Source organism: Trachurus japonicus, chromosome 19 (genome assembly GCF_045865225.1).
Source record: "Trachurus japonicus isolate A0001 chromosome 19, Traja_1.0".
Lineage (NCBI taxonomy): Eukaryota > Metazoa > Chordata > Actinopteri > Carangiformes > Carangidae > Trachurus > Trachurus japonicus.
Window position 1 is genome coordinate 3,904,024 of NC_140925.1, and position 11,143 is coordinate 3,915,166.

General features: G+C 40.4%; 1 protein-coding gene across 1 annotated transcript; it reads right to left on the reverse strand.

The window, feature by feature from the left end:
- Positions 1-2,807: 2,807 nt before the first annotated feature.
- kctd2 (potassium channel tetramerization domain containing 2) lies at positions 2,808-9,799 on the reverse strand. The gene is made up of 6 exons (XM_085762187.1): positions 9,518-9,799; positions 5,609-5,717; positions 5,405-5,496; positions 5,063-5,158; positions 4,125-4,250; positions 2,808-2,925 (listed from the first exon to the last, which is right to left on the reverse strand). Exons 1-6 carry the CDS (start codon positions 9,797-9,799, stop codon positions 2,896-2,898), a joined length of 735 nt encoding a protein of 244 aa, XP_085618313.1. The 3' UTR covers positions 2,808-2,895.
- Positions 9,800-11,143: the final 1,344 nt, after the last annotated feature.

Consider the following 11,143-nt stretch of genomic DNA (forward strand, 5'->3'; position numbering starts at 1 on the left):
GCTCAATGCAAATGGCACAAAGAAAGCAGCTGTTAATCATTTTATAGTCATATATAATAAAACTTATAATAAAACAATGCAAAGGAGGAGGGGGGAAGGGGCGGGTCATGGATTTAGTTTGGCTTGCCTCTCACTGAAACACTGAACAACAGAAACCAAGCTAAAGACCGCATTTTACTTTTTTCTTTTCTTTTTTTTTTCTACCTCAGGTCGGTGCCTCGTGGCTTTTTTAAGGTACGAGAGGCACCAATGATCAGAGAGGGGGAGAACAACTGTGCACGACACAGGTCAAAGGCACAACACTGGACACAGACGAAGGGAAACGACACCCAAGGTGCTTTGCAAAAAGGCCCAGAGAACAACAAGGAGAAAGAAAAGAAAGAAACAAGAAAAAGAAAGGTGCTCCTCCTCCATGAGACGTTCAGGCGCCTCCCACCGGAGTAGAATAAAACTGCACGACACACACTCGAGAGGAAGGAAACATAACAAAAATAAAACAACAGAGAAAGTCTGAGCTCTGACAACAGCAAAAGGTACAGTATCATTAATATTATTATTATTTTTTACCCATTAAACGCATTCTTTTTGTTCATGCTTGATATAACATAACTGCATCAAATATGCTCTTTATACAAAGGGCGGCGTATCAAAGTGATCAATGCCAGTGATTGGCTGAGGGTCTCACACACACACACACACACACACACACACACACACACAGACGGCGGCGACGCCTCCTTAGCTTCAAGGGGCTGAGATTGAAAGTTTGAGACAAATGAGATGTTTTGGATTTTTTTTCCATCTGATATGTGTAAAAACACGGCTCCAGATGTGCCGACGTGACGACGCTGCAGTCGCACCGGTGACAACACCACACTCACATCTGCTCACAGTTTGAATTCATTCAGCTGAGAAAAGAAGGAAATCCTCTCATCTGAGACATTTCTGGTCGATAATCGATTAAATAAAAGAAAATAAATAAAGGTTTCAGCTCTGGTTGAACATGAAAAAGAAGCCGAGAGAGTTTTACCTGCACTGAAACCATTAAAAGCTCCTGCAAAATGATTAGAAAACAATATTGGTATAGACTGAGCCTTATTAATTATCACATGGGCAGTGGTTCAAAGCTGCTGTTTCCTGTGTTTTCATGTTGCCCAGATGTTGTTACAGGTGTAAACAGCAGCGTCACAGCAGCTCAACGTCACCTGGAAATTAAAAACGTCTGCCGGCACAGAAAAAAACAAAGCAAAAAACAAAAAAACAAAAAAACAAAAAGGCAACATAACATTTGAAATAATAATAATAATAGTAATAATAAAGGCTCCCGGTGTGGAGCTCAGGAAGCTGAGGAGACGCTTCCCGTGTGGCAGGTTCACTGACAGTACGTAAATCTCTGTGATTAAAATGCAGTTCTCAGGTGTCTGAGGGCTTTAAGCGCGAGGAGCACGATTCAGCTTCGAGCCACAGTTGCTACAGTCGCTGCAGGATGAGAGAGACCAAACAGAAGATACAGAGTCGGCATGAAGGCAGCACGAGGCCGAGGGGGGAGGGGGAGGGGGAGGGAGGGGAGGACGGGGCTGTTTCAGGGTTTTGAGGCAGCATACAGACTGGCCACAGTCCAATCCCCGGGGCGAAAAATGGCATCGACAGTAGTTTTTCCTTGTCCCTAATTACAATTTTAAGATATGCAAGAGATCAAAGTCGGATATTTAAAGAGAAAAACTTAAGTGACAAGTGTTTTTTTTTTCTTTTCTTTTCTGTTGCTGTTGTTTTTTTGAGGAACACTACAGAAAACGTGCAGCTGAAAAAACCTGTGATATCTCAGTGATGTGACAGAAAGCAGAGAGAGAGGCACTGCAGACGCACTCTCGCCCGGCGGGGCGGGCGGGGAACCTTCAGGAAAACTGGTTATGAAAAGTGATATTGTCTCTCCATCATTTAAATAGACTCACCCACCCACCAGAATATGTAAATATATGACAACTATGATACAGAAATCAATAATTACACCATTTGCATTCAATTTTTCATATAATTTCATCATGTAGCCTATATAGATTTATATAGATTCCTCACATGCCTTGACAAATTGTACATAGGTGAAGTCTGTTTGAGTCTTTTTCTTTCGTTTTTTGCGCTAAAATATCCCAAATTATCCCCCCCCCCCCCGCGGAAACAGATCGGATCGAATCCTGCGTCGAAACCGGCGTCTGTCCGAGGGTGACGACGACGACCGTTGTAGAGACTCAGGAGAGAAGAGGAAACGCTGCTCCTCCTCCTCCTCCTCCTCCTCCTCCTCCTCTGGACCTCCTGCCTCGGAGTCTGGGAGCGCAGGGGGGAGGAAGGGGGGAGGATCCAGATCCAGGTAACGAGAGAAAGAGAAAGGGAGAAAGAGGGACAGAGGCTCAGTCCGTGGGCGTGTGTTCGTTCCTTTGTGTCCTTTGAGAGTCCTGAGGAGATTTCTGCTGAGTCGACAGAGCCAGGTGGACGGGAGCGAGCGAGGATCCCGTCTGTTTAACAGCCACCATGATGATGATGATGATGATGATGATGATGAAGATGATGATGATGATGATGAAGAGGAAGATGATGATGATGATGTGTAGTAGGAGCTCCGTGCCGGGGCGGGCGTCCATCCACTGCATCGGCACCGCAGCCTCCGTCGCCGTGACACTGACCATCGAGAAGCTGCTGTGAGCAGCACTGGAGGAGGAGGAGGAGGAGGAGGAGGAGGAGGAGGAGGAGGAGGAGGGGGAGGAGGAGGAGGAGGAGGAGGGGGAGGAGGAGGAGGAGGAGGAGGAGGGGGAGGGGGGTAAACTCATGGAAGAAATGTTGTTGATGTTGATGTTGTTGTTGATGTTGATGATGTTGATGTTGATGTTGATGTTGAGCTGTTTACATCCTGGAGCCTCGTTCCTGAAGGATCTGAAAACACAGAGAGAGACGGAGCGTGAACTTTTGACTTTGAGTTTTGAATTTTGAATTGAAATTTGTTTATTTCGGTCATACAACACCAACATCAAAATCAACCATTCTGTGTGAACAGTTTAGCCAACACATATTATACACAATTGCAACCATACACACACACACACAAAAGAAAATATCATACAGTGACCGAAAAGGGAATAGGCTGAAGCCCAAGGCTTATATTTGCCTATCCTTTACACTCTATGAAATTAAATTACCTAGAATGTCATCAGTCCAAAATAATAAGATGAAAGTAATCATTACTGTATTTTATAATTTTTCATTGTTTTACATTTCAAGGTTTCTCAACAAAGAACTACATGTCTTCAACTCATCACTGAGCTTATTCCACATGTTAACTCCCAAGACTGAAACACATTTGTATTTTATATTAGTTCTCACTTTACACATTTCAAGACTTTGAATTAAAAGCTGAGGTTAAATTTAAAGGGATACGCCAACATTTTTTTTTCGTGTCTTGCCTCACTCCCGAGTCCATGACCAGCAGATAGACACCATCCTTTCGACTGTGCGTGCAGTAACGAGGGAGATAGAGCCGTATCGCCCGTAATTAGCTTAGCTCAAACACTGGAAGTGTATCGGTAGTGTTAGCCTGCCTCCACCTAAAGTCATCAGAGAAACTCTTCAGCAACTCTAAACGGAAACTGGCAGGCCGATCGAGGGTAGGTTAGCTTCCTATTTCAAAGTAAAAGCACAAATTCTATCGTCATGGTTTTCTGTATGTAAAGGGCAACGGGTGTTTTATTTTGTGAAAGTGACCGGAAGTGCGTTGGTCACAACGGCTAGCTTGAGTAGCGGCAAATTCGTCCAAACAAAATTGTAAACAGCTGGTATTTAGACAAATTAACGACACACTGCTGATCTAAACGGCTACTTTCTCGCCTAAAGTGTTTGAAATGTCGATAAAGTGATATATTAACAGAGTTTAGGCTAACACTACCTATGCACTTCTAGCGTTTGAGCTAAGCTAATTAGCGGTGCACCTGCTCTGCCCATATCTCCCTTGTTACTGCACGCACAGTCGAAAGGATGGTGTCTATCTGCTGGTCATGGACTCAGGAGTGAGGCAAGACAAGAAAAAAAATGTTGCCGTATCCCTTTAAGGAGGACAGGTGTGGTGTGGAGTCACTGACCTTGGCCTTCTCAGTCGGCTCGATGACGATGCCGTTGGTCGAGTTGTTGAGTTCCCGTGAGACGACACAAAGAAACTCGGCCTGGTCCTCGTTGCCGTAGTTATACGAGGAGCCGATGCTGATGAGCTGAGGACGAGGAGGGAAGACACAGTTAACAGACCTATCTATCTAATCTATATATATATATATATATATATATATATATATATGCTTTATAAGGGCTTTATACAAAAACAAAGTCACCACTTAGATTGAATTAAGGTGAAAGGTAAGAGTCTCCCATTGTATAATTACTGCATGGATGCAACTTATTTAACCCTAACTGATGCAGTCTCATTTCTTAAACAACCATGAAGACCCATTCTGTGGCCGTGGAGAAGATGTAAATCTTTTTTAGAAGAGTCAAATTATTGGCATCAAGAAAATGAAACATCTGAGGAGATAACTGAGACTAAAACTGGGTTAAGAACCGTCCAACACATTATTTAAAATTGGAAGGAGAGTGGGGAACCATCATATTCAAGGAAGAAATGCGGTCCAATGTGAGCACAGAGTCCATATCTTAACCCCGCTGAGAATCTTTGAAAAATTAATGCAAATCTAGCAAAGTACAGTCGAATCAATTCAGTGATTCAACGTCTTCAATTCTAAATTCTGGATAATTCAGCTGTTTAATTCACCTCCTGTCGTCACATGGATTGAAAGTAACGACAGGAAGTGAAGCTCATGTAACAAACACATGATATGAACACGAAGACGCTGTGATTCATTTCTAATTTCACAAACTAATAAAATTCAGTGTGAATTCTGTGAATATTCAGACACATTTCAGCCTGATGAATTAAAATTAGTCTGTGTTCTTTTGTTTTTTGTTGTTGTGATAAACGTCTCTGAGGCTGAAATATGAAAAAAATAATAAAAATCTGATTTTTCTGCACCTGCTCGAACTTCCAACCGTCGGACATGGTCGAGACCATCTGTGTGAGTTCCTCCTCTTGGCACTGTAGTACTCGATACACATGCTTCACAGGGCCCTGAGGGACACACACACACACACACACACACACACACACACACACACACACACATGAATACACAAACAGTCACTTAAAAACAACATCAATCATCTGCACACATAAATCTATTCTGGGAACATTCTCACTGCAACAAAGTGTTTTTTTGTTTGTTTTTTTACAGATTTATCTCCTCAGTCTCTGACCTAGTTTTTATTTTATTCATTTATTTATTTATTTATCTATGTGTTTGTTTGTTTTCTGTACCTGAGACGTCCTGTTCTCGTTGTCCCGTATCCTCTCCTTCACCAGCCGCACCAGCGACGCGATGTTGTAGAACTCGGCCTCCTCCAGAACCCCTGAAACACGAATCAAACGCACCCATCATCAGCATCATCATCATCATCAGCCTGTGTGTGTGTTCGCTGTGTCAGATGTTTCCTGCAGAGTCGGCCGGTCAGAAACCTTTACCTTCCTCCGCCAGGTTTTTGTCCATGATCAGTTTCCCGTGTCGGAGGTAATTCAGGATGGGGCCGAAGTACGTGGGGTCCCTGTCGATCAGGTACGCTCCTGTCTCGTCCTGTACGAACAAAAAGATTATTAAAGAGAGCTCGCTGCCTGTTACAAGAACATCTGATATGAACCCTGGAATAAGAAACTTTGGTAACCCTTTAATTTACAGGCCGCTAATTACGTGATTATGTCAAGAAATAGCCAAGAAATAACAATTAATTGCATCATAATGTCTAGAAATAGCCAAGAAATAACAATTAATTGCATCATAATGTCTAGAAATAGCCAAGAAATGACAATTAATTGCATCATAATGTCTAGAAATAGCCAAGAAATAACAATTAATTGCATCATAATGTCTAGAAATAGCCAAGAAATAACAATTAATTGCATCATAATGTCTAGAAATAGCCAAGAAATGACAATTAATTGCATCATAATGTCTAGAAATAGCCAAGAAATAACAATGAATTGCATCATAATATTAAAGCAGAAGTAAGTGATATATTTGTGTTAATATAAGTCTTAAATAGTTATATCTTCCGACAGCAATCACTTACATAGAGTGTTTGGACTGAAACACGGGTCTGTCAGTCACTCTGCTCTGCTCTGAGCCGAGGAGAAAACATTTATCGTATCCTACAGTTTTTATCCAATGAGGAGAGAGAACGGCATGCAGGGCTGTGTGTGCAGCCAAGGGACGCCGTGAATGTGGCGACGTAGGGACGAGGACTGTTATGGTGCGTTCAAGGAAACTCGTATTTTTCCGACCGTGAAGTGGTACCAGTTCGATCTGGTACGACTTCACCGGTCGGAAGTTACGAGTGGCCGTTATAGTGACTTTCACCGGTAAAACAGGTCGGAAAAACACGAGTGGGTTGCCTGGAACGCTACAAAGTCGTAAGTTGTGACTTGAAGCTGTAATTTACGATTTCAAAAGCCTGCCTGGAACGCAGCATTAGCGAAAACGACCGGACCACTTACTTCTGCTTTAAGAAATAGCCAAGAAATAACAGTTAATTGCATCATAATGTCTAGAAATAGCCAAGAAAGAAATAACAATTAATTGTGTCATAATGTCTAGAAACAGCCTGGAAATAACAATTAATTGCATCATATGTAATTAGCCTAGAAATAACGGTTAATTTCATAGTAATGTCGAGAAATTTTGCCAAAAAATATAAATTGATTGCGTAGAAGTAGCCCAGAAATAAGTGATTGTAATTTACAATTGCAACGACTTGGTGGAGAAAAATTCTGGCCTTTCCCAAAAAATTCAAAGCATGAAAAGCATGTGTAATCTTTTGCCTTTATGAAAAACGTTATTTCTAGGCTATTTCTTGACATTACTATGCAATTAATTGTTATGTCTTGTTTATTTCTTGACATTATCACGTTATCAACGGCCTGTAAATCAAAGGGTTACCAAATATTTTTTATTCACATTCAGTCTTATCATGGTTGTCATACTGATAATAATAATAATGACATGCACTAATTCCACTACATATGTACCAATACTGATATACAAATATTGTCATCATAATTGTAATGATTACTATTATTGTTGTGAGTGAATATTTGAAAAAATAAAAGTGCAAAAACTGTAGGAAAGATAAAAATGTAGAAAACAAAACCAAAAAACTTTCAAACAAGTAAAAATGCAAAACATCATGTGGACATGACAGATGAATGAGCAGCAGCAGCAACTTCAAAAACTTCAATTTTGTTGAATATTTGTAAAGTATAAGGATGCTCGTAGCTAACTTCTGTGTAATTTTTGATTGGTGGATGTTTTAGTTGTTTTATTTTTTCCCCACAGTACAGTGTGATCCGTCTCTTGTCTTTGTCACCATCACTTCACTGGTTTCACAGCGTCTCACCAAAACACTGACAGCTGGAGACACACCGGTGCGTTCAAAGACACGCCGAATAATCAGTGTTGGTTGAAAAGTCTCAGGTCTTAAAATGACCAAATTTTACTGAGACACTTCACTGTCAGCTGACTGTTACTCAGCATGTCAGGAGTTAAACATCTGTAAATTCATTCACATCTGCTCCTGATAATGATCGATCAGTGACGACTTGAACTGAGTCCAAACCCATCGATCATCTGGTCTTTGATGTGTGAAACGCTCTGACCTTTTACACTGAAGGTTAATGTTTCACATGATGATCGTTATATTTCCAAGCCTCAAAAAAAACCTAGTTTACATACATCTGGGCCTGTATAACAACTGTGTTACACATCTGGAATAAATTTGCACCACAGCTTCTTCTTTCTTAATTTTTTTTTAATAACTTGACATGTTTATCAGATACTTTCTTGAATCCCTGCATTAGTTAATTCATTATGCAAAATGCAAAAAATAATCTCTTGTTTGATATAAAGAGGTCCAATATGATCTGAGTTAACATCTGAACTTTGTTTATGTTTGATCAAAACACCAAAGATGTTGAGTTCACTGTCACAGAAAACTGAGAAATTACAAATATTATGTAATAAGCTGGTGTCAGTAGGATTTTGACATATTAGCATTTAGCTGTTATGCTGCACACAAGTGGAACAAAATACCAGCAGAACTGAAATCAGCCCCAACTGTGAGCACTTTTAAATCCAGGTTAAAAACATTTCTCTTTTCACGTGCTTATAGCTGAACTCTTTTAAGAACTTAAAACTTCATCTATTTTCTTTTATTTGCTCTTGCTTTTAGTGTTTTGTTTGTTTTTATTCTGTTTTATGCTTCTTTTTTTCATGTTTTGTCTTTATGTAAAGCACATTGAGTTGCCTTGGTATGAAATGCGCTATATATAAATAAAGATGCCTTGCCTTGCCTAAAAAAAAAAAGTGACTTCTAGACTGTTGCCAGTCAACTTAATTGATCATCATATGAACTGATCAGCTGATCACAGGTGTGTTAGTCCTGACATCCATGCAGCATGTGGCCTTTTTCGTGTACAGTATATTCAGTGGTGTAGTCTGTGTGATACTCAGGTATACGCAGTATACCCACTGAAATGCATTAATATTTCAGTACATACCCACTACGAATTTGGTCAAACAGCAGAACTGAAATCAGACCCAACTCTAAGCATTTTTAAACCCAGGTTAAAAACATTGATGTTTTCATGTAGGCTCTTTTAAAGAACTTTAAATCCTAATCTTGGATTGGCACTGTAAATCCTCTTAATTGTTTTTAATACAAATCAATATTTCATGCTGCAAACTCATATTTTATGCTCTATTTTAGTCTAGTTTTTATTATTTATATATATGTTTTGTTTTTATGTAAAGCACATTGAGTTGCCCCTTGATATGAAATGCGCTGAATAAATAAAGCTGCCTTGCCTTGCCTACAACAAAACTATCTACAGTATAGTCCATGTGTTACAGGTATGAACAGTGTACAAATTAGACTACACCACTGTGTATATTTAAGTCTATATAAAGATTCATTTCATAACCTTTAGGCTATTTAAACTCGGAGATATATTGAGGAGTAACCTCATTTACAATATAGCCGAGATGAAACACAAAACATATAAGGACAGAAGACAAGACATTTGAAACATACAAAAACATAACAGAATACCAGAATTTAAAGGTGACTAGTATAGGGTAAATTGAAACATAGTTAAAATCACGAGCAGTTGGAGGTAAAATAAGATGTAGTTATGGTTTTAAATTGTCCTATTGATAAAAGTGAGGTAAGGTTCAGATGATTTTGCAGAGTGTTCGGGGTTGTAGGTGCAACAGTAAGAGAAGCTGGTGTTAACAGAGGGAACCTGCAGTGTGATTAATTACACAAACACGAACATTAGAGGGGTCGTTAATGAATTGAACACATGCATGCACATTGCACTCACTTTGTCCGAGTCGAGGTCCGGGTCTTCCTGACACAGTCGGAACAGGAAGGACTTCGGGTCCCTGCACAGCGTCTGTTTGGTCGTGATGAAGTATGTTCCTCCGACGTTGAGCCGGACCCAGCGGGACCCCGGCTTGTCCGCCGGCTCGGACGGGGAGCTGGGGCTGCTGCTCTTCCCCGGGAACCCGAACACCGACCTCCCTGCACCTCCTCCTCCTCCTCCACCTCCTCCTCCTGCACCTCCTGCACCGCCGCTCGGCTCCACGACGTGCAGTTCAGCCATGTTTTTTTTTTTTTTTTTTTTTTTTTTTCCTTTTCCTTTTCCTTTTCCTCCTTCCCCTTCCTTCGCCTGTAAAACACAACACTCACCGATTCGCTAACGACACACTGCGGGGAAACAGCCTCTCCCTCGGGTTGTAAACACAGCGAGCTGCTGCTGCTGCTGCTGCTGCTGCTGCTTCTCCTCCGTCGCCGCTTCACGGTTCACCCGCCTTCGTCTCCCCCAGAACCGCAGCGTTAAGACGCGGATGATGGTGATGAGGCTCTCGGTCTCAGAGGCCGCACGGCGCTAGCAGCATTTTCGCGTTTGATGGTGGTTTCTTCACAGGATAAATTGCTCATTCTTCGTCTATTCAAACGTTAATCATAAGAAAAGGGGTAAATGCTTCCGGGTTGTAACGTGATTATTGTTTACTTCCGGCGTGTCATGGTTTTTCAAAATAAAGGCTAAATCCCCGGTTTAAAAAAAAACGCAAAACAGTAAACATAATCTACAGCCGATAAATGTTAAAATCAATGTATTATTATGAATAATAATAATAATAATAATAATAATAATAATAATAATAATAATATCAAAACTTAAACCAACACTAAGGAACTTTTCAACCTTCATAAAATATTTTCATAACTTTTGTGATGATACATCGACTTACAACAAGTTGAATGACACCTCTGTCGTGGTCTGAGGGGGTCTGTATCTCTTTCTCTGGCACTAAGCAGCTTTGAGGAGCATGGTAGGAACCCTGCTCTCACTTAAGTTTCACTTTCACGAGTCACAACAAGGAGGGAGCAGGCAAAACGGCACTTTAGCAATGGATTATGTTTGTGTTTTCACTTTGAAATGATCCACTGGAAACAGAAACTTAGTTTTGATGTCTTCTGTTAATTTTAATGCAGGATATTTACAGGGCTTCACGCTAGTGTTCATGGGAAATGGAGTCTTTCTTCAGGCAAAACACTACCGCTTTGGTCCACAGGCGCCGCCAAACTCAACCAAAACTGAAAGTTCTTTAGTACTGCTTTAAAGGTTAGCTTTTCATCAGCATCATCAACTTTTTCATCAGAAGGATTAATTTTTCAAAAATAATGCATCCACAGAATGTCTAGAGGGGTGCAGAATAAAAGTGAATTTTTAAAAAAAAATAGTATATAAATAATTGTTTAATAAATTTTGGCGGGTCCGAAATATATAAATATTTACATCTGGTTACGTTGGCGGAATTAAACTTGTAGCTATCACCTTTAATGTATGTGGCAAGGGTTACAGAAAATACTTTATAGCAGCATCAAATAACAATACAGTAAGAATAAAACACCAAAAACACAGTACATGCACACAAATGTT

Coding starts and splice junctions, on each gene's coding strand:
- kctd2 (XM_085762187.1), bottom strand. CDS start 9,799: ATGGCTGAACTGCACGTCGTGGAGCCGAGCGGCGGTGCAGGAGGTGCA. Junction 5,497..5,608: donor CAAAAACCTGGCGGAGGAAG/GTAAAGGTTTCT, acceptor TTCGTGTTTCAG/GGGTTCTGGAGGAGGCCGAG. Junction 5,159..5,404: donor ACGAGAACAGGACGTCTCAG/GTACAGAAAACA, acceptor TGTGTCCCTCAG/GGCCCTGTGAAGCATGTGTA.